We start from the raw sequence: 24596 nt of genomic DNA on the forward strand, positions 1-24596 counted from the left end.
TTTTGATTGGGTTGTTGTTTTTGATATTGAGCTGCATGAGCTGTTTGTATATTTTGGAGATTGATCCTTTGTCAGTTGCTTCATTTGCAAATATCTTCTCTGATTCTGAGGGTTGTCTTTTAGTCTTGTTTATGGTTTCCTTTGCTGTGCAAACGCTTTTAAGTTTCATTAGGTCCCATTTGTTTATTTTTGTTTTTTATTCTCATTACTCTAAGTGGTGGATCGAAAAAGATCTTGCTGCTGTTTATGTCAAAGAGTGTTCTGCCTGTCTTTTCCTCTAAGAGTTTTATAGTATCTGGGCTTACATTTAGGTCTTTAATCCATTTTGAGTTTATTTTTATATATGGTGTGAGGCAATGTTCTAATTTCATTCTTTCCCATGTAGCTGTCTAGGTTTCCCAGCACCACTTGTTGAAGAGACTGTCTTTTCTCCATTGTATATTTTTGCCTCCTTTGTCATAGATTAATTGATCATGAGGATACAGCATTAATATACAGAAATCTGTTGGATTTCTATATGCTAACAATGAACTATCAGAAAGAGAAATTAAAGAAACAATCCCATTTACCATTGCATCAAAAAGAATAAAATACCTGGGACTAAACCTTCCTAAGGAGGTAAAGACCTGTGCCTGGAAAACTGTAAGACACTGATGAAAGAAATTGAAGACGCTATAAACAGATGGAAAGACATACTGTGTTCATGGATTGGAAGAATTAATATTGTTAAAATGACCACACTACCCTAAGGCAATCTACAGGTTCAGTGCAATCCCTATCAAAACACCAAGGGTAGGGCTTCCCTGGTGGCGCAGTGGTTAAGAATCTGCCTGCCAATGCAGGAGACACGGGTTCGAGCCCTGGTCCGGGAAGATCCCACAGGCCGCGGAGCAGCTAAACCTGTGTGTCACAACTACTGAGCCTGCACTCTAGAGCCCGCAAGCCACAACTACTGAGCCTGTGTGCCGCAACTACTGAAGTGCCCTATAGCCTGTGCTCTGCAACAAGAGAAGCCACCACAAGAAGAAGCCTGCGCACCACAACGAAGAGTAGCCCCCACTCACCACAACTAGAGAAAGCCCGCACTCAGCAACGAAGACCCAACGCAGCCAAAAATAAATAAAATTAATTAATTAATTAATTAATAAAATACCAAGGGTATTTTTCACAGAACTAGAAAAAATAATTTTAAAATTTGTGTGGAAGCACAGAAGACCCCAAATAGCCAAAACAGTCTTGAAAAAGAAGAACAGAGCTGGAGGAATTGCTGACTTTAGACTATACTACACAACTACTGTAATCAAAACAGTAATGGTAGGGCTTCCTTGGTGGTGCAGTGGTTGAGAGTCTGCCTGCCGATGCAGGGTACACGGGTTTGTGCCCCGGTCTGGGAGGATCCCACATGCCGCGGAGTGGCTGGGCCCGTGAGCCATGGCCGCTGAGCCTGCACGTCCGGAGCCTGTGCTCCGCAATGGGAGAGGCCACAACAGTGAGAGGCCCGCATATAACAAAAAAACAAAACAAAACAAACAAACAAAAAAAACAGTATGGTACTGGCACAAAAACAGACATGTAGATCAATGGAACAGAATAGAGAGCCCAGGAGTCACTTTATTTTAAATATTTTTACTGCTATATAAAGATTGAGATACTTCTCTTAACATAAGAGTTGCAAATTGAGGATTTTTTTGTGAGATTTGAATAAGTTAAAAGCTTAATAAGCTCATTGTTGAATCATTATATCAACTGATGTTTTTGAATCATCATTAATTTTCACAATAACCATTTGACAGAATTACTCATAATTTATACAAACAATGTGTCACAAGTACTCAAAAACAACTAAATCCTATAAAAATTCTGCATGTGTATAACTGAAAGGTAATAAATGGGTTTTCAGAGGTAGGAGAATTCTTTTTTTCTTGGATGTCAGAAACCAGAGAACAACAATATGGGGACTCAAAGCAGAAATACCAGTCTTCTCAGACTTTTCCTTAGGCTTTGAAACCTAAATAGTAAGAACTTTACTGATAAGAATTTGTCTTCCCTACTTAAAGGGGAAATCAGATTTCTGATTCTTTCTAAAGAAGGCCTTATAAGCTTTTCTTCCATGAAGTAATGGGAGCGCATATTTGGGCACAGAGGGTACAAGGTACAATTCATTCATTGATTCAACAAACTTTTATTGAGTCCTTACAAGATGCCAGACACTTGCCATCCTTCAGTTGGGAGTGGAGTGGTGGGCAGGACACAGTTCCTGTACTGTCAGAAGGAAGAGAGAGACTAAACAGGAACCACGTCAGATTATGAGAAGAGCTACAGAGAGAATTAAAAGAGGGTGATGTGGTAGAGATGCCTGACCAGCTCCTTCAGGTTGGGTGATCTGGGAAGGCCCTCTGAGGAGGTGAGAGTAAGATGAGACCTGAATGACATGGAGAAGGTAGCTGTGCAAGGACCTGGGAAAAGAAGGTGTTCCAGACAGATGGAACAGCTCAGCAATGGCAAGCTAAATGTTCATTTATTCACCATAGTATTAGTGCCACTGACAACTCCTGCGCTTTCTTCAGGTCTGCAGCTAGAAGTATTTAAGTGTAATCTAATGGTTGATACTTCCAGAGAAAGAACTCACAGGCTGGGAGCGATATTAGAACTGAGGGCGTGGAAGAAACAGGGCTGGGACTACAGTCAGGCGAGTGCCCTGTGCCCTTGAGGCACAGAACCGAAGGAGTTGCTCGGAAGGTGGAAGAGTCTCCTCCTGTTTTGTGCTCTGGGCACCTCACTTGCCTTACCCTAGTCACAGCCCTGGGAAGAAGGGAGAGGAAGTGAAGTTGCCAAAGATCCTGGTGCCTTGAAGAGCCAGCAGGTTTGGATGTGGAGGGGGAGATAAAATGGAAAAAAATTAAAACGGCCTGGAAAGCTGACCCCCAAGAGGTGGACTCCCAGCCCCAGGACGCAGACCTCACACGGCAGCCCTCGGCCTTTGAGCACCTTCCACAGCTTCTTAAGGTCACAGACTGTAGTTCCCCACTAAACTGGCTTATATTTCTCTAACTTCTTGTGTCTTTAACTTGACCGGCAGTGTGAGAGAGGCAAGCGCCTGTGGCAGCAGATACTGTACAGGGTTAGCTGCTAAGACCTGAAGGACCCTACACCAGTTACCTGGGACGTCTTCATGGCAGAGGGACTCTGCTGCTACCACCTTTTACACATAGGCGTAGAGAAAAAGGTGCCTGTGCTGGGAAGTTCCCGGAAGGGTAGTGGTCAGAGGATGAGTTCCTCCCGGCATCCTGCAAAGCCAGTTTAGGGATAACCTGAAAGACAGTGGCAGGAATAGGTAATCTGAGTCTGGTGATTGGGAGTGGATTTTAAGGCTCCGTGTTGTGGTGGTGTGTGCTGGAAGCAAAATGTCACAACTACTCTATTTTTGTATGCTAAATTGTAAAGCATTATTATATCACCACCCTAAGGTATCTCTTTTGCTTGTTATCCTAATAGAAATATGCTTTTTTCTTTTTAATAGAATATGGATTGTGTTCAGTTCCATTTGAAAATAAGCTCTATCTAGTTGGTGGACAAACTACAATCACAGAATGCTATGACCCTGAACAGAATGAATGGAGAGAGATCGCTCCCATGATGGAAAGGAGGATGGAGTGTGGTGCCGTCATCATGAATGGATGTATTTATGTCACTGGGGGGTATTCCTACTCAAAGGGGACATATCTTCAGAGCATTGAGAAATATGATCCAGATCTTAATAAGTGGGAAATCGTGGGTAATCTTCCAAGTGCCATGCGGTCCCACGGGTGTGTTTGTGTGTATAATGTTTGATTAAGTCCATAGAGATGACCAAGTAATCACTGTTTCAGGGTGTAGTGAAAAAGAATGTAGGGTTTGGAGTGTCTTACTTGTTATTGTGGCCTGGCACACGTTAGGTAAATTCTCATGCCTAACCCCCACTCTACACCCCAACCCTGTGATTAATGGTCAAGAAACATCTTATGTATATTTACAATTGAATCAGTGGGGTTACTACCTTTAATCTCTGCTCATCAAAGGTGATCTGGAACACTGGACACTTGGTAAAAGGTGAAACGTCTTTGCAGTGAATTTTTATCTCCTGGTAGCATCAACACTGGGTGTAGGTCAAAATCATTCTGTGGAGTGAAGTATTTCTTATGACAGTGTAATAGTGTACATTAATGTAATGTAATAGTGTACATTAAAGTTCCATTTAGCTAACAAGGAATTTGAAATATAAAGAGGGAATATTCTCTACCTCTACAAAATCAATGCTTAAAAATCTTTTTTTACCTTTAGAATTATTTAGAATGGACTTAAGTCTAGTGTTTTTCCTTTGTAGTGTATATTATTTATAGTTATGATTCTTTATTTACTGACTACCAGAGATATACAAGATGTTGTGCAAAAGAGTATTACTATTCAGAGTTTACAAACTAAATTTAAAAGAATGGAAAATCTGAAAAATTGCAGAGGAAAGAGTTGAATATTTGTTGATCCTAAGAGCTATTTTTAACTTTCAGCTTTGATATAAATTGCTAGTTTAGGTGTCTTTAAGCATATCAGAAAATCCTCTTTATTCATAAGTATAGGTACTTGTCTGCATGTGAAATTGAAATTTAGAGCCAGAAAGCATGTAGAACATTGTGATACAGTAGAAAATACATTGATGAGAAGAAATTTGAATTCATTTTCCACTAACTAGATTTTGTGACTTGGACTGAGTCACCTAACCTCAGTTAGAACTTCCCTTCCCATGTACACTGGCTCTTTGGGTGACAGATGTGCCTAGATATGGATCCCCACAGCTCTTGGAGTAGCCAGAGATGGCCTGGGTAGCTGAAGCTTCAGGGCCAGAAACATCTTTGTTCATTTTCTCCAGTGTGCCTACCATATCACTTTCCATGTGTACCGTAACTTGACAAAAGTTAAGAAGCGTAGCTTAAGTTAACTCAGCTAAACTTTTAGTAATCTGTTAGATCATCTACCCACACTCTTCATTTTTTAAGAGACAATAATTATTTTTAACTTTAAGTATGTAAGTGTAAAACTACCTAATTTTTATGAGTTATTTTTAAATTTTAGAAAGAACCTGTTTAATACATTCGTTTAAGAAGGCATTTTAAACAGATACAACCCTTTGGGAACACAATATGGCACTACATAGAAAGCCATAAAAATGACATATTTTTTCCTCATAAATTCTACTCCTTGATTTGTAACCTAAAGAATAACATACAAACAAAACAAACAAGAAGGTAAATGCATGAGGTTGTTTATGTCTGCATTATTTACAATAGCGAAAAATTGGAAATAATCTAAATGGCAAAGAAGAAAGTGGGCTAATAAAAAGAGTGAAGCCTTATACTGCCATTAAAAAAATTGGAAGACTGTAGAAACATGGGCATGTCTGTGATATGGTAAGTAAAATAAGCACAATATAAAATGGTATGAACACTATCATTGTGTCTGTAAAATCTTTATGCATGTGGAAAGTAATATGCAGAAGTGAAATTCATTGTGTTAGTGTAGGGGGATATGGAATGATTTTTAAATTATTTAAATGTTTTCCTTTAATATTACTTTGTATTTTCAATAAAAATAAATAAATCATTGCATATGTGGTAAAGCTGCTTGAATTTGGGCCAGTTGAATTGAAGAACAATTGAGTTTCTGAATTAGTGAAGCAACTGAATTACAGAGTATTTCAGTCTGTACTTGAATTACAGAATATTTTATTGCTCTCAAGAACATTTGCATTTAATGCTGAACCAGTAATATGTTATCCAGTAGGGCTTTAGAGATCTCTTTTATGAATGGATGAGAACAATTGGAATCACTTTTGCCTCCTTTCTGCTTATCTAGGTCCTATAAAGTCCAGCCTCTGGAAATTCTTTCCTGACTGTTTCAGCCACAGTAAAACTTTCATTGTCACATTTAAAGAATTTAACATTTATATATGCATGTTACATCTCTTGGCTAATTTTGAGATCATGGATCCCATCTTATTCTTAAGGATCTTGAAAATAGTTTGTGATCTCAGGCATTTAATTTCCAGCTCCTATTTTCTATAAAATTCTTTTTTTGTTCTTGATATATGCACACAAGAAAGAATTAAGAAAGGTAAACATTTCGGTCAGAATTATTCCAAGTTCCAAATCACTGTTGTATGAATGAAAAATATTTTACTATAATTAAATGCAGGCCATTGCTTTGGGAGGGCAAACACTATTTTACAAAATAATTAAAGTTGTGGAGATGATTTTAAGTATGACTTAATTAAGAGGACTCCAAGTGTCCACATTTTGAAAGTTGCTGTTTCTCAGAAGTCTTATTTTTAGTTTTTAGCTACAACTGAAATAGGATCAATATCTAGGGTACTTGCTTAAAGGCACATTACCCTTTATTTTCATATGCATAGAAAAAATTTTTAGGTCTCTTAATCTATAAGTTCCCCATCCATCTTTTCTTTTTTTAACTCCTTGCAATTTAATTGTTGAAAAAGCTAGATCATTCATTCTGCTTTCCCAGAGTTGAGATTTTACTGATTGTGTTCCTATTGTGTAGTTTAGCACGTTCCTCTGTCCCCTGTGTTTCCTATAAGTTGGTAGTTAGATCCAGAAGCTTAATCAGATTCAGGTTTGATTTTTTTTTTTTTTTGGTCAAAATTACTTCACAGGTGGTGGTGTGTTCATTCATCAAAAGACATAATTGTCTCTTTCTGATGTTGGCAGCCATAGATGCTCAACACCCAGATCCTTAATTCACTAGGGATTGCAAAATGGTGATTTCCAATGCTCTCTCTTCTTGGTGTATTTGTTGAAATACCTCTATAAAGAAAAACCTTCCTTCACTTACTAGTTGTTTACCCAGAGGTATAGTTTGTATAGGAAAGGTAGAAGAAGTGCTTGATTCCTAACTTTATGTACCAGTTTGCAAAATGAATAGTTGTTAGCATCCTTCAAAGGTGATTTATTAGATTTATTGTTTTTTTATTTTTTTAAATATTTATTTATTTATTTTTGGCTGCGTTGGGTCTTCGTTGCTGCGCACGGGCTTTCTCTAGTTGGGGCGGGCGGGGGCTACTCTTCATTGCGGTGCGCGGGCTTCTCACTGCAGTGGCTTCTCTTGTTGCAGAGCACGGGCTCTAGATGCACGGGCTTCAATAGCTGTGGCTCATGGGCTCAGCAGTTGTGGCTCGCGGGCTCTAGAGCGCAGGCTCAATAGTTGTGGCGCACAGGCTTAGTTGCTCCGAGACATGTGGGATCTTCCCGGACCAGGGCTCGAACCCGTGTCCCCTGCATTGGCAGGCGGATTCTTAACCACTGCGCCACCAGGGAAGTCCCTATTGTTTCTTTTAAATTGTTTTAAACTCATGGATTTAAATGTACTTGGCGTCTTTCAGTCCATTGCAGTTACTCTTACTGATGCTCCGTTTATCATCTTGAGCCAGTGAAAGGCTCTGCAGAGTGCTTCCCAGAGTTGTTCCCTTTTGGCACAGCTCCAGTAGTTTTTGAGAGCTTCTTTGCTGTCTGGTATGACCAGATACTCCTGGCTCATCTTGTGCATTTCCCGCCTCAAACCTGGAATCAGCCATTTCTCCAAGCAGCCCTGATTTCTTTTAGGGAAAAATGGTATTTCAAGACCATCGTCTGGATGCTAGGGATGCTTACTGCTACTAGATTGTTCCTTGTTTCTAGGCATAAAATTAAAATACATAACAATAAAAATACTAAAGACAGAAGAGGGATAATTAGAGTTAAATTTTTCTAAGGTCCTAGCGTCGTCAGGAAGTGGTAAAAGCACCACAGGGTATTCACCTAATCTCTTCTATCCCAGTATCTGTAGCCCCTTTTCCCACAGAAAGTATTCTGGTTCTCAGAGTTACCTAGGAAAATAAAATTAAGAAATCACTTTGTAACATTTGTTTTATTCCACATCTCTCTCTCCATTTTTCTCTCTTTTCCTCTCTCTCCCTCTCTGTCTGTCTCTCTATCTATCTCCCCCCCACACACACACACACCATTCTCAGAATAACAATACCAACAAGCAGTTTGGGTATGAATTTTCAATAATTTTGGACTTCTTCAAAATTCCAAATAGAAAGTAGATGGGAAGGTGAGGTTGAAACTGGCTAACTACCACCTGAGACTTTACATCAGACAGAAGGAAAGAATGGTAAGGAATCCCAGCAGGAACTCTAAACATACATAAAAAATAAAGTTATAGAGCATTTTGTTCTTCATAATTTTTGAAACTCTTTGAAATACCATCCTTGTTAAGAGTTTCTTTCTGCTTTTCCATCCTACAGTTTCTAGCAAAAGGCATTTATTTTTGGAGGCTCAACCAAGAGCTTATAAGAAGACTTTTTCAGATAACATTTCCCCCTTGTTGGCCTAATAGCAGGTCCAATGGACACAAAAGACACATACAATTATTTTCCAGTGTTGTTAAGTAGGAATGGAAACCCAAAGTTATTGGTTTAACAATGTATTTACGGTCTTTTTTATCTTTGCTTTTAAAAGAAGTTAGGAAGGCAATGTGATGGAGTCCATAACCTTTGTCTCTTAATCAAGAAGAAAGTTCTCTAAAAAGGTTTGGGGCAGGAATTGCCCACAGTTCAGAAGCCCCACTGTGTCCATGCATTGCCTCAGCCCCACCAAAATCACAGCACACACTTGGTTCACAAAATTGTTAGAAAGTTTAAACCAAAATCATGCCCAATATAAATTATCATTATCCTCTTGGCTGGACACAAGTTCAGTCTTCCAGTGCGTTTTGTGCCTTGTATTTCCTATTTGTGTTTTTCATCTGCACACCTGTAATATTTTGAAAAGTAGTTCTAACTGGGCTTCTTTCCATAATGACATCCGCCTTCTGTGAACCTGTGTTTTTACTCCATAAGTTATAAATAAAGATGTTCTTGGCTATTGCAGTGAATGAGCTGAAGCTTTGAAGTCTTTTTTCAATAAGGAAACTCAAAGTTTTATGAGAAAACAACTGCGAAAAGGTAACAAAACATCTGTGGAAGTAGCACAGCATCCCGTCTCATAAATCTAGGATCAGAAACTCTCATCAGAATCCTTCCCTTTTCTTTCCCCTTTCCTTTCTGTAAAAACTAAACATTTAGAATATTTTAAGTTAAGGGAAAGGAGAGCTGCCCACTAAGTTCTACAGTGTCCTGTTCTCTTCAACTTGTAGAGCAGCTTTAGTTCTGGTCTTGGAGGATAGTTTGCACTCATTTCTGTTTGAGAAATGCCTTTGCTGATGAGCAGATAAATCCCTGCTGACTACAGAAACAATATAGTCTACAAGACACTGTGATCATGTCACTCCTCTGTGCAGTTCCTTGTGATGTCTGTCCATCTTATTTAAAGTCCAAGTCCTTCCAATAGTATGCATGTGTACTGTTGTAGACGGACACAAAAATGGATAGCCACATGCTCAGGTAAAAGCTCAGAGTCTTGTTAAAAACAGGAAGAAGGGGTTAACAGATACTGGGACCATTAACAGTCTCTGTCAGATACTAAAACGCTATAAAGCCACTAAAATTAAAAATCTGGTGTGTTATATTTCAAAATAAAGAAGCAAGGTTAAAAACCTGAGGTACTGAGACGTGAATAGAAAAACATCATCAGAAAACCTTTATCTTATATTACATTTTCATATGTGTCTGGGTCTATATTCATGCTCACATGGACGAAGTTTTTTTTTTTTATTGTAGTATAGTTGATTTACAATGTTGTGTTAGTTTCAGGTGTATGGAAGTTTAAATTGGTACATTTATCAGGGCAACCGGGAAAAATGTATCAAAATTACAAGTGCAAATACTTCTTTTACCTTTTTTTAATTGAAATATAATTAATTTACAATGTGTTAGTTTCAAATGTACAGCAAATTTATTCAGTTTTATGTTCTTTTTCAGATTCTTTTCCATTATAAGTTATTACAACATACTGCGTATAGTTCCCCGTGCTATACAGTAGGTCCTTATTGTTTACCTATTTTATATGTAGTAGTGTGTATCTGTTAATCCCAAACTCCTAATTTATCCCCCCCCACTGCTATCCCCTTTAGTAACCATAAGTTTGTGTTCCATGTCTATGAGTCTATTTCTGTTTTATAAATAAGTTCATTTGCATCATTTTTTAAGATTCCACATGTAAGTGATATCATGCTATTTGTCTTTCTCTGTCTGACTTCACTTAATATGATTGTCTCTAGGTCCATCCATGTTACCGCAAATGGCATTATTCTTTTTTACAGCTGAGTAATACTTCATTGTATATATACCACATCTTCTTTATCTAGTCATCTGCTGATGGACATTTAGGTTGCTTCCATGTCTTGGCTATTGTAAATAGTGCTGCTGTGAACATTGGGGTGCATGTATCTTTTCGAATTCGTGTTTCCTCTAGATATATGCCCAGGAGTCATGAGCATATATTAAAAATCTGGCATGCTATATTTCAAAGTAAAGAAGCAAGGTTAAAAACCTGAGAATCAGATTGTTGGATTATATGGTAACTCTCTTTTTAGTTTTTTAAGGAACCTCCATACTGTTCTCCATAGTGGCTGTACCAGTTTACATTCTCACCAACAGTGTAGGAGGATTCCTTTTTCTCCACACCTTCGCCAGCATTTATTATTTGTAGACTTTTTAATCCTGGCCATTCTAACTGGTGTGAGATGATACCTCATTGTAGTTTTGATTTGCATTTCTCTAATAATTTGCAATATTGAGCATTTTTTCATATGCCTGTTGGATATTTGTATGTCTTCTTTGGAGAACTGTCCATTTAGGTCTTCTGCCCATTTTTTGACTGGGTTGTTTGTTTGTTTGATATTAAGCTGTATGAGCTGTTTGTATATTTTGGAAATTAATCCCTTGTCAGTAGCATCGTTTGCAAATATTTTCTTTCAGTCCATAGGTTGTGTTTTCGTTTTGTTTATGGTTTCCTTTGCTGTGCAAAAGCTTTCAGGTTTAATAAGGCCCCGTTGGTTTATTTTTGCTTTTATTTCCATTGCTTTTAGGAGACAGATCCAAAAAAATATTGCCACGATTTATGTTAAAGAGTGTTCTGCCTGTGTTTTCCTCTAGAAGTTTTATAGCGTCTGGTCTTACATTTAGTTCTTTAATCCATTTTGAGTTTATATTTGTGTATGGGGTGAGAAAATGTTCTAATTTCATTCTTTTCCATGTAGCTGTCTAGGTTTCCCAGCACCACTTATTGAAGAGACTGTCTTTTCTCCTTTTGTATATTCTTGCCTGCTTAGTTGTAGATTAATTGCCCATAAGTGTGTGGGTTTCTTTCTGGGCTTTCTATCCTGTTCCATTGATCTATAAATGCAGATCCTTTTGAATCAGAAGAGTCCTTTGTTAGGGTGGGAACACTTCTTCCCCTCTCCTGATGTGTCCTTCTACGTGGAAGTAGCTCTACTAGTTTAACACCCACCCCCTGCTTGCTTCTCCCTAGGGAAGGAGGGATGACTTTCCTTTCTTTGTTGTTCATTTTTTTCTTCCAGTTTTTTTGAGATATAAGTGACATACAGCACTTTGTAAGACTAAGGTGTAGAGCATAATGATTTGACTTACATACATCATAGAATGATTATCACAGTAAGTTTAGTGACTATCCATCATCAAACAGATAAAAATTTAAAGCAATAGGAAAAAAACTTTTTTCTTTGTGATGAGAACTCTTAGGATTTACTCTCTTAACAACTTACATATATAACATACAACAATGTTAATTATATTTATCATGTTGTACATTCCATTCCTTGTACTTATTTATCTTATAACTGGAAGTTTGTACCTTTTGACTGCCTTCATCTAATTCCCTCTTCCTCTGCCCCTCGTCTAGTAATTACAAATTTGATCTCTTTTTCTATGAGTTTGTTTCTTTTTGAAGTATAATTGACCTACAACACTATGTTACTTCCTGTTATACAACATAGTGATTCCATATTTCTGCACATTTCAAAATAATCATCACATTAAGTCTAGTTATGATATGTCACCATACAAAGATATTATATCTATTGACTATATTCCCCACACTGTACATTTCATACCTGTGACTCATTTATTTTGCAACTGAAAGTTTGTCCCTCTTAATCTTGCTCACCTATTTCTTTCCTCCCCCCACTTTCCCACCCTCTGGCGACCACCTATTTATTCTCTATACAGTAAGTCCCCTACATATGAGCCTTTAAATTGAGAACTTTCAAAGATGCGAAGGTGCGTTCAAATGTCCAATCACGTAAGTTAGTTCACTTACGTGTCTGGCGTGCATCCTCTACAAGTGGTTGTGCTTTTGTGTACTTTACAGTACTGTATAGAGTACAGTAGTACAGGATCTTTATTTCAAGCCCAGGATGTCTGGAAGCAAGCGTAAAAGCAGCGGTGATGTAGCTGGTATCGCTAACAAGCGCCAAGTGTCAAGAAAGGATGAAGAGAGACAAGAGAAGAAGTAACTGAAGAACTGAAGAGATTCACAACACAGGAAATGGCAAGTGGATTTTCTTTATTTGAGGAAGCACTGTTAGTTTTTGAGGCACAGGACCTGAACATAGGCCGGTACATGAAGGTTGCAGCAACCGTTCAGAATGCAATCCAGTGCTACCATGTCATCTATGACAAGAAGAAAAGAGCTACTACCCAGACATCACTGGATCTTTTTTTCAAGAGGGTAGGTAGAATTGAATCCAGCAAGGAACCAGAACCTGTGCCACCAGTGTCAGGCGTGAGTGAAATTGCAGCTTGCCCTCCGTCTCCTACTGCTGATGACCCTTCAGCTCTACCACCTCCCACCTCCTCTCCGTCTTCCAGTCAGTAACTCTTCTTGCCTGTTCACTCGATGCCAGCCCCTGTACGCCAGCTGTTGTTCTGTACTGCTGTGCTTTTCAACGTACTGTACTGCAAGACTAAAAATGTTTTCTTTATTTTTTGTTTATTTTTTATGTATTATTTGTGTGAAAAGTATTATAAACCTATTATAGCACAGTACTATAGCCAATTGCGTTAGTTGGCTCCCTAGGCTGGCTTTGTTGGACTTAGGAGCAAACTGGACTTACGAACGTGCTCTCAGAACGGAAATCGTTCGTATGGAGGCGACTTACTGTATCTACGATTTTTGTTTTGTTATGTTTATTCATTTGTTTCTTAGATTCCACATATAAGTGAAATCATACAGTATTTGTCTTTCCCTGACTTATCTCACTTAGCATAATGCCCTCTATGTCCATCCATGTTGCTGCAAATGGCAAGATTTCATTCTTTTTATGGCTGAGTAATATTCCATTATTTTAATATGCACCACATCTTCTTTATCCACTCATCTATTGATGGGCATTTAGGTTGCTTCCGTATCTTGGCTATTGTAAATAATGCTGCTATGAACACAGGCGTGCTTATGTCTTTTCTAATTAGTGTTTTCATTTTCTTTGGATAAATACCCAGGAGTAGGATTGATAAGTCATATGGTAGTTCTGTTTTTAATTTTTTGAGGAATCTTCATACTGTTTTCCATAGTGGCTGCACCGAAGATGACTTTTCTAATTATTACATTTGTAAAGAATAAACTCCAGTCAGCCCCTTCTCTTCCCAACACCTGCACTGAGAGGCCTGTAGCTAACCAACATTGCCTATGATTAAATGGAGAGAGATTTAGAATTAGGAAGCCCTCTTATATGCAAATGTAAGTCACATTCTTCAGCATCAGCTTTTATCAGTGATACAGGTCATACTTTTGATCAACTATCTGCCTAATTCTTTTGTCTTATTTCCCAGTTGGCTCAGAAGCTGGGTGAGGATGAGAAGTGTTATTTATTGCTCTAAGAGCTAAAGACGCATCTAGGAATTTATCCTACAGATGTATTTACATATGTGTGAAAAGACATGTGTACAGTTATTCATTGCAGGATTGTTTGGAACAGGAAAAGATTGAGAACAATCTAAATGTCCCTGTAGAATTATTTAAATAAATTAAGACACACTGCACAATGGAGTATTATACAGCCATAATACTTGAGCAAGCTCCAATATAAAGTGTAAAAAAAATCAAACAAGCTACAAAACAAAAACAAGGTACAGAGCTATAGTATAATATGTTATTGTGTAAGAAAAGGAAAAATACACAAATGTTTACTAGTGCATTCACAGAATACTTCAGGAAGGATATACAAGAAACTGGTGACTTTATTTACTTACTTTCCCTCAGGGGAAAGGGACTCAGTAGCGAGGTGCATTTTATATTTGTTGCTTCTTAAAGTCACAGAAATAATGGGTGAGTACAAATTGAAAGCAGAAATCATACATCACAAAGTAGTATTAAGTACCTATACATCTTTCAAATCTTATTTATTTAGAAGATGGGTTTAAATCAATCACTCAGTCATTCAGCCAATCAGAATGCAGTTGTACTTATTTAATCATGTAAACTGAGGCAATTGTTACAATTTGACTTTTTTTAAAAACTTAATTTACCTTTGAATAAATCAACATGTAACTGAGAACCTAAATGAAATTTTCAAGTAAATAGAATAAAAACATAGGTACATGAAGAGTTGTCCTATCTGGCAAGTTTCATCATGAAAAGTTACTTATCTGTTTATTTTCATTTATTCAGGAACTACTTACCGAGAGCTTCCTCTGTGCCAAGCCTTGCTCTAAACTCTGGGAAGATAGAGGCGAGCAAGACACTGTCCCTATTCTTAGTAGAGCTCCCCTAACAGGGCACACAGACAATAAACAAGTAAACAAGCAGATAATTTTTAAAAAGCCATGTGCTAAAAGAAAATAAAGCAGAGCCAAGAGGACAGAGTGACTAAAGTGGGAGAAGAAGTATTATTTTTCCCAAGGTAATTTGTGGGTGGTGGATAAAATTTATTAAAAACATATATTATGCCCCTCTGTGCCAAGGACTGTGTTTGGACACTGGTCATAAAGCAGTAAACAGAAGACACTGTTGCTGCTCTCAGAAAGCTTATGACATTCTATTGAGGCGGACTGACAATAAGTAATCAAGTCAATATGTAAAATGCAGAGTCAGATTTACCATGATGCCCCAGGGAAGGCTGGGAATTGCTGAGGGTTGTAGAATGTTCTAGGTGTGCTCCTGGTCCAACCCTATTTTCCTTGTGCTCATTTTGTTGTTTTGTGACATGAGACTCCAAAGACCAATGAAGCAACATATATGAGAAGGAGAAGGGAATTTGCTGGTGGTCCAGTGGTTGGGACTCTGCGCTTCCACTGCAGGGGGCCTGGGTTGAATCCCTGCTCAGGGAACTAAGATCCCACAGGCCGTGTGGCACAGCCGAAAATAAATAAATAAATTATAAAATTTAAAAGGACAAAAGGCTTGGGGTGCCCATGGTGTTGGAGCCTTTGCTAGGAGGAAAAAAAAAAGACGAGATAAATATTATTGAGGATGTGGAGAAAAGGGAACCCTTGTGCACTGCTGATAAGATTGTAAATTGGTACAACCACCATAGGATACAGTAGTAATATTTTGGAGATTTCTCTAAAAATTAAAAGTGAGATCTAGCAATCCCACTTCTGGGAATATATCAGAAGGAAACAAAAACACTATATCAAAGAGATATCTGCACCCCCGTGTTCATAGCAGCATTATTTACAATAGCCAAGACATGGAAGGAATGTTAAGTGACCATTGATGTATGAATGGATAAAGAAGTTATATATATAAAAGTATATATATATATAAGATGGAATATTATTCAGCTGTAAAAAACAAACAAAAAAACCAGGAAATCCTGCCATTTGCAACAACATGGATGGACCTTGAGGGCATTATGCTAAGTGAAACAAGTCAGACAGAGAGACAGATACTGTATGATCTCATTTATATGTAAAAAAAAAATTTCATAGAAAAGGAGATCAGATTTGTGGTTACCATTGGCAGGGAGTGATGGGAGGAGGAATTGGATGAAGGTGGTTAAAAGGTACAAACTTCTAGTTACAAAATAAGCACTAAGGATGTAATGTACAACATGATGACTATAGTTGACATTGATGTATGATATATAAGAAAGTTAAGAGAGTAAATCCAAAGAGTTCTCATCACAAGGAAAAAAACTTTTTTGTTTTTCTTTTATTCTGTATCTATATGAGATGATGGATGTTAATTGAACATATTGTGGTAATCATTTCATGGTATATGTAAGTCAAATCATTATGCCGTACACCTTAAACTTACAGTGCTGTATGTCAATTATATCTCAATAAAACTGGAAAAAAAAGATAGTGGTGATAAATGTTATGAAAAAACTAAATCAGGACGAAGAAGATGGAGTGGTATAATTGTGAGAGAGGTACTATTTTTATAGGGTGGTCAGCAAAGGCCTCTGATAAGATGACATTTGTGCTCAGGCATGAGAGAAGAAGGATTGGGACTTTTGGAAACAGCAAGTGCAAAGGCTCTGAGGCATGTAAACTGTGAGATCTTCTGTATACTTATTATGTAAAAGGATTTTTCGTAGTCTTAGTTACTTCTTTTAGAATATTTTACATCTCCAATAACCAGGAACAATTATATTAATAAGTACATGCACGCATTAAGCAGTAAATTCATAAGAAATACAAAGGGTGAATTTTCATGAAAACAAGTTCATTTTCTTCAGACGAATCTGAAAGTTAAGATTGTAAAAAGCTTCGGGACTTCCCTGGTGGTCCGGTGGCTAAAACTCCGAGCTCCAATGCAGGGGGCCCAGGTTTAATACCTGGACAGGGAACTAGATCCCACATGCCACAACTAAAGATCCCGTACGTGGCAACGAAGATCCCTCATGCTGCAACTAAGAGCCAGTGCAGCCAAATAAATAAATAAATATTTTTTAAAAATGTACAAAGCTGGGAATTCCCTGGTGGTCCAGTGGTTAGGACTCTGCGCTTCCACTGCAGGAGTCACAGTTTAGATCCCTGGTCAGGAAACTGAGATCCCGCAAGCTGTGTGTGGCGGCCAAAAAATAAATTAATTAACTAATTAAAAAAAAAAAAAGATTGTACAAAGCCTATACTGGCGGACTCACATGTCTGCACTTGATCTCCCACAACGAACTCCTGAAATCCTAAAATGTTGAAGTTCTCACTATTTTTATCTGTGGTCCTTTCTAGCTGTCTGACTCAGAACCAGAACAAACCTCTGAATCTTCCTGTGCGTCTCCCAAAGTTTGTTTCATCCAGAGACAAAGGAGGAAGAATCCTTCAAGTTGGTAACTCTTAGCTCTGTTTTTAGAGTAAACATATCCATTTAATCAAAACAGACCGTGTACTTGCACTGAGTATTATTTTAAGGGAAACAGCAGAGGACAGAGGGATAGGGGAAAACCAAAAGAGATCAAAGGGTTATTAAACAACCTGGAATTAATGATAATAAACTTTTAAAAAAGTTTCAAAAAAGTGTATCCTGTTTTTATCCTGTCCACCCTCAGTAAAGAAATGGTCATTAGAGAAAAGCCTGATGAATTTAACAAGACTCTGAGGTTTCCTGAGGCAGGAGGCAGAGCCTGTTTTATTTTACTTTTGTATCTTCAGACCCAAACACATGGTAGGCACACCATGTATATTTGTGGAATTAATAATTAATGTTAAACTAAGCAATAGCAACCATAATTCTTTTACACTGCCTGATGATACTTGGGTTCAATTTGATATAAGGGTTTCTCATTGTTTTTCAAAAGGCCTGCTCATGAAAAACTCAAGAGGATGAAATGGAGAACTCCCAGGCCCTGCCTCGTACTCAGAGAAAATGGGAGACTGCCTGACTGTGGGCATCACAAGAATTTCAAGGCCCAGAACCTGAGGGACCTGGCTGGCATGCTCGCTGAGTCTCAGAATAATCACTTTCTATGGTAGCCTAAGTTGTTCCTGAGGCTTTGACTTGAGGGACAGCCCACCCTACAGAATTGCTAAGAAAGGCAAACTTTGGGTGCACTCTGAAAGATTCAAGGGAGGCTGTGGGGAGCCACGTTCACCCTCCGGCATGTATATCCTGTTTATATCCTTCGCTCTGCTTGTTAGCTTATCCAGAACAAAACCAAGGTAATATCAACTTGAGTGGAGGCCAAGTATTTATTCTCTCCATTCCCTGAACCCAGACCAGATTCCATGGTCCAGTTTTCAGCTTACATTATATCATCCAGCTCTGTTTTTACAGTAAACGTATTTAATAAAAGATGACAATTTATGCACAGTGAGTATTATTTTAAGAGAAACTAGAGGAATAGGCTTATGCCCTGAAAGAGCTCACTTTCCAGTGAGGGAGACAAAAAGTATAAAAACCTTTACCATTGAAAGCCATGTCGAAGCTATGGGGGCTGAGATCTATGATGAACCATGGGTCATTCACTCCATTGAATGTAATAGTGTGTAAACCTACCTTCTCAAATTACTTATTTTCAATAGAATTTTAAAACATAAGATTATCCAGTACGGAATTATTTAATCTATCTAAACTAGACCTCTGTGAGCATACCACAATACCACACACTTCTACCTCTGATTCCAATATTTCTTTGGGGTCGGGGCAGAAGGCCACTGTACTTAACCTTGCCCTGGTGCCTGCAGTGAGTGGCTCATTGGTCACCTTGTACGGGTGGGTTCTCTCTTTTTCCCAGGCGGCAACCTAAGCTGTCCCCGTGGCCTGGATATGGTATGAGAGGTCTCACGGAGATGAGAACCAGAGTCTCGGTTTCCAGGGTTAGGAGAGTGGGGAGATAGCGTGCACCCCTCCCATGGGAACAAGCGTCATCAAGCTAGGAAAGTCAGGGGTTTATACCGAGTGAACCCTACTGTGTTTTTCCTAGCATATGACATAGTGTCCTTTAATAGATGAGGAAGCACGTACGTGTTGGTTCTGATACGGTACAAAGGATCGAACTTGGACTTAGAATCTTAATTCATATACAGAAACAGGAAGAAGTGCCCCAATTGGGGAAGTGTGGGGCGCTGTGGCAGCACAGAAGAACTAACGTCTGGACTACGACCTGAAAATGACTGACTTGACTTGTTCTCCCACCCAGCCAGCAATCCCCTTGTACCCCACCTCCCTCTTTTCTACAGTCACTGGAAGCCCAAGCCTCCCTGGTCACCTCCTCTGTATGGTCACGCTCATCCTGCTCAGCACAGCTCCCGGTCTGACCAAACTCCCCACCCTTCCGGGCCCTCCGAAACCTTTCTACGTGCCTTCTAGAACCCTGAAGTTCCAGATGTGTGGTAAACACTCTGCCCCCTAACCTTAACCTCCCTCATCAATGCTGCTTCTGACTCCTTGACCTTACTGTGCATGACCTGTTGATCTCCTGAGGACACTGGCTCCTCTATAGCCTCTTCAAGTGAAGTAAGTATTTCTCTTATATCCTATATAATTCCAGGCTTGAATGAAGGATGCTTGTTTTTTCTTTTTGCTTCCCATTCCACTCGAACTATTCTTCCTCTTTCTTCAAAAGTTCCAGCTCCTTGTTTCTACAATCGAATGATCTCCCATCTCCCAGTCACTCCCCATCATTCACTGAAGACTTGACAGCTGCTCATTGTCTTCCTCTTCATCCCTACAAGTCTTTTTTTTTTTTTTTTTCCCGGCTGTGCCGCGCAGCTTGTAGGATCTTAGTTCCCAGACCAGGAATCGAACCCTCGCCCTTGGCAGTAAAAGTTCCGAGTCATAACCACTGGACCGCCAGGGAATTCCCTACTCTTATCTTTTTTTTTTTTTTTTTTTTTTTTACAGTACACGGGCCTCTCACTGTTGTGGTCTCTCCCGTTGCGGAGCACAAGCTCCGGACGCGCAGGCTCAGCGGCCATGGCTCACGGGCCGAGCTGTTCCGCGGCACGTGGGATCTTCCCAGACGGGGGCACGAACCCGCGTCCCCTGCATCGGCAGGCGGACTCTCAACCGCTGCGCCACCAGGGAAGCCCTACTCTTATTATTTTTATCCAAATAGTTTCCTATCCAACACCCTGGGTTCTCCAGTCCACTGACCCCACTACTTTTTTTAAACTGCCCATTATGTTTGTCCTGTCTTCTTCCTCCCCTTGTCTATCTTTGATTCCTTGATCCATCATTATGAAAAGCAACTCTAGCTCTTATACACTTGCCTGCCCTGCTGGGTATAACTCCAGATATTCTCTGGGCCTGCAGCAGAGTAGCTGAACACTGAACGAGTGCCTTAAATTTATGACCACAGAGTTGAAACGAGCACTCAGTATCTGTTCCATAATCCCAAAAGGTTTTCCTAGTAAAGTCAGTATTTCACTGTCTGAGTCAACTATATTTTCTCTTTTTTTTTTTAATCCTAAAAATTTCAACCCTCCCTTACTATCAGATAATGACCTACCATATGCTTTACTGAAAAATCTTAGCAACTAAAGAGGGACTCTATTCCTCTAACCACCAACTCTTCCAGTATCTTTACCAATATTTTCTGTCTTCCCACTTGGTACAAGACAAGCACCACTGCTCTATCGAAGGCCAGTCCCTTCATATTCTGGATCCTGTCTTTTCTTGCTTTCTCGAGGACATCACTCTTATAATTGTTCTCTCATGGATCACCAATTTCTCCCTCTATTATTATGATAAACTCTAGATCTCCTCCTAGCAGCCCTCATCTTTGTTCCCCTTCATAGCAAGTCTTCTTAAAATAATTGTCAGTACTTCTCTGTTTCCAAATCCTCACCTGCCATTCACTGTTACAACCCACTCCAGGACTTCCATACCTATCACATCACTGAAACTGTTATCAAGTCACCTATGACTTTAATGTTGCCAAATTCCATAAACACTTCTTTTTCCTCATTTTACTGGAGGTCTTGTGAAATTTGACCTTTCTCAATTATTAGGTTCTTTTGTAGATATCAGTAGCCTCTAGTAGGTAAATGAGGGCTGCAGTTCTCTCCTCATTCTGAGCTAGGTACTTTACAGAGGGAATTCTACCAAACTACTATTTAGCATGCCCTATAACCATAAAATCTTGAACTTTTATTTTTCCCAATTAAAAAAAAATTTGCCCCCAAACATCGATTCCAATTATTCATTCTGAGGTTCTGGCCATTGCCGCCCCAAATTCCCTGATTTGCCCCCGACTATTTCCAGTGTTGCCTTACTTTTCACCGAAGGTTACTAAAACCTTGGATTTCTATCTTCTTGGCTGTTCTAAAAATTTTGGGTTTCCCAGAAGAGTTACCACTTGAAATCTATTGTCTATTAATGAGGATTATTTTTGGCAGTTTTTCAAAAAGTCAATTAATTGTTGGATAGTGTGTGAGAAATTGTCTGCTGCCCTCCCTACTCCGCTGGCTGAGTGGTTCATGTCTACCTAGTGGAATTTATCAGTTGGGTAGGGTCAGGGGCCAATTACCTTCTCAGATGATGCCATTTAGTGCCATCTTCAGCATTGTAGGACTTGCTTTGGGGAACCTAATCTCAAACCTTGCAGCCCTAATTGGTTACTCTTGAAGAATATTAAGAAACCAACTCATTATGCTGAAAATTGTTGAAGAGAAGAAAAAAATCAAGCGTATATCCTGCCTTTCCTGTATGAGCTGTACATCAAGGAAACTAAAACATGAACGTGGTAATCTTTTTAAGTAGAATAATTCCAGCTAATTATGTACAGTTCAGTGGTATTAAATACATTCACACTGTTGTGAAACCATCACCACCATCCATCCCCATAACTCTTTTCATGTGGTGAAACTGAAATTCTACACCCATTAAACAATAACTCCCTATTCTCCCCTGCCTCCAGCCCCTGGCCACCACATTTACACTTTCTGTTTTTATAATATAGGTGGAATCACATAGTATTTGTATTTTTGTGACTGGTTTGTTTCACTTAGCATAATGTCCTCAGGGTTCGTCCATGCTGTAGCGTATTGCAGAATCTCCTTCCCTTTTAATTAAAAAAAATTTTTGTTTATTTTATTATTTTTGGGGGCTGCGTGGGGTCTTAGTTGCGGCACACGGGATCTTCGTTGCAGCACGCGGGATCTTTCGTTGCAGTGCTTGGGTTCGCTGCAGCACGTGGGCTTCTCTCTAGTTGTGGCGCATGGGTTTTCTCGTCTCTAGTTGTGGAGTGCAGGTTCCAGAGCACGTGTGCTCTGTAGTTTGCAGCACGCAGACTCTAGTTGAGGTGTGCGGGCTCAGCAGTTGTGGTGCACGGGCTTAGCTGCCCCGTGGCATGTGGGACCTTAGTTCCCCCACCAGGGATCAAACCTGCGTCCCCTGCATTGCAGGACGGATTCTTTACCACTGGACTACCAGGGAAGTCCCTCCTTCCTTTTCAATGTGAATTCCATTGTATGTATTGAAATCCATCCCGTTGCCTGTATATTACACATTTTGCCTATCCATTCATCAGTGAGTGGAAACTTGGGTTGCTTCCTTGTTTTAACTATTGTGGATAATGCTGCTATTAACATGAATGTACTATCTGGATTTTTTAAGTGGCTATTTTACGTCTTGACTTTTTTAAAAAGTTGGATACATTTGGATAGCCATTCTAGAACTAGTCATGGTAACAATCTTCTCAATAAGTGATGCTAGAGCTATTAACTTTCTATCCATATAGAAAAAAAGGAACTTGGTCATGTACCTTATACTATATTTCAAAATTAACTTGAGATGAATGGCAGAACTAAACGTGAAAATAATACAATAAATTTCTAAAAGAAGTCAGGGGAGAATATTGTCATGACTTTGGAGTAGGCAATAATTTCTTAAATATAAAAAGCAATAATCATCCAAAGACACCAATAGGAGTGAAAAAGCAAGCCATGGCCTGGGGGAGGATATTCACAATACATATATCTGACATAGGATTTGTATCTAGATTATGTAAAGAACTCCTAAAAATCAATTTTAAAAACGGGCAAAACACTTGATAGGCCCTTCACAAAGGAGGATATCCAAATGGAAAGTAAGCATATAAAAAGTGCTCAATATCAGAAATCATCAAGGAGATGCAAATTAAAGGCACAATGAGATACCACCACACCATCATTAGAATGGTCAAAATTAAAAAGAATGTAAGGGGAATTCCCTGGTGGTCCAGTGGTTAAGACTCTGAGATTTCATTGCCAAGGGCCTGGGTTCAATCCCTGGTCGGGGAATTAAGATCCCGCGTGCTGTGCAGCACAGCCAAAAAAGTAAAGTAAAATAAAAAGAATGATAGGATGTTGTCTAGGATGTTTAGCAGTTACATTGCTGGTGCAAGTGAAAAATGATCTGACCACTTTAGAAAGCTATTTGGCAGTTCATAGTAAAGCTAAACACATGTCTGCCCTGTGACTCAGTAATTTCACTCTTAACTATACACCTCACAAAAATGAGTGTATTTCATTTCATTCACACAGAATGTATCTACCGAAAGACATGCACAAGAGCGTTCAGAGAAGCCTATTCATAACAGCCAAATGTCCATCAACAGAAGAATAGGTAAGTCAACTGTGGTACAAACATATACGACATATATATTTACTACATGATTCCAGTTACATGACCTTCTAGAACAGGCAAAGCTAATCTATCCTGGTTACTTTTAAGGAGGCTATTGACTGGAAGAGGGAACTTTCTGGAGTCCTGAAAATGTTCTCTATCTCAGTCTGCGTGGTGGTTACAAAGTAGTGTTCATTTGTGAAACTTCATTAAGCCATACACTTAAAATTCATGCACTTTACTGTTTGTATGTTATAATTCAATGTTTAAATTTTTTTTTAAAGTTTACCCCCCAAAGACTCCTTTTTTTCCCTTTATGTGTCACAAATATTTTATTTTAGACAAAGTCTTAGTACAGAACCTGTGCTGTTTTATGAATTTCCACTTGTTGTCGCCTATAAAAGGTCTGCTTATAATTTACGTATATACCAACCTGTTCACTGGGTCAAATGTGGCAAATTGACCCAAGAAAATTTGGTTACTCACAATTATTAGATAATTGGGGGGAATATTAGAGGCCTCCAGTTGTCAGATATAGGATTGGGCTCTAGGTTTCCCCCCAAGAACCTCATGCTCAGGTGATCTGTTACAATGAAGGCAGGTCTCAGACAAGATTCTGTCATACATTTGAATATCTATTAGCAGGAAGACAAAAAACCGGTCCTACAACCCATTCCCAAAGCTCAGGGAGACACTGAATTTCTGGCTTTTAGGCACTCTGACATTCATCTTACACACACACAAAAATAGAAAAGTCTAGCACAAGCCAAGCAGCCTCAGAGTGGTGCTCTCGGCCTGGAGCTTTGATTTATTTGAGTATTCTGCCACTTAGTGACAGATCTGTTGCTAACTGTGACCAAAAATCTAGCAATATTGCTTTTATTTATTTATTTTTTAAATCTCGTTTAATGGTAAGTCCATTCTAGGAGGCCATCAGGGCTGGTATGACACTCTAGGCTGTCAGGGACTTGGCTCCCTTCTATTGCTGCTTTGCCATACCTATGGTGTTGCCTTCATTTTCTTGGTCCAATTTTGCTCATGACCACATCCACACCTAGCTAGTGGGAAAAGAACAAACTCTTTAAGAACGAGCTAGAAATTGCACACATCACTTTTCCA

The 24596-nt window shown here is 39.0% G+C and overlaps 1 protein-coding gene and 1 long non-coding RNA gene across 9 annotated transcripts in view; one reads left to right on the forward strand and one right to left on the reverse strand.

The window, feature by feature from the left end:
• Window positions 1-19408, forward strand: part of KLHL23 (kelch like family member 23) — a 55809-nt gene extending 36401 nt beyond the window's left edge. For 5 of the 8 annotated variants that reach the window (XM_049712262.1, XM_049712261.1, XM_049712260.1 and 2 more), the window contains one exon: window positions 3521-5639. In XM_049712262.1, the coding sequence (XP_049568219.1) occupies window positions 3521-3831 (311 nt within the window). In that variant the 3' untranslated portion in view covers window positions 3832-5639. Of the gene's footprint in view, window positions 1-3520; window positions 5640-17161 lie in introns of those variants that run through there. The other 3 variants (XR_007478399.1, XR_007478398.1, XM_049712259.1) reach the window with 3 other exon arrangements.
• Window positions 1465-4155, reverse strand: LOC125964998 (uncharacterized). The gene is made up of 3 exons (XR_007478414.1): window positions 4037-4155; window positions 3160-3311; window positions 1465-2262 (listed from the first exon to the last, which is right to left on the reverse strand). It is a non-coding gene; the product is annotated as an uncharacterized LOC125964998 (long non-coding RNA).
• Window positions 19409-24596: the final 5188 nt, after the last annotated feature.

The sequence above is a fragment of the Orcinus orca genome, chromosome 7, assembly GCF_937001465.1.
Source record: "Orcinus orca chromosome 7, mOrcOrc1.1, whole genome shotgun sequence".
In the NCBI taxonomy this organism is placed as follows: domain Eukaryota; kingdom Metazoa; phylum Chordata; class Mammalia; order Artiodactyla; family Delphinidae; genus Orcinus; species Orcinus orca.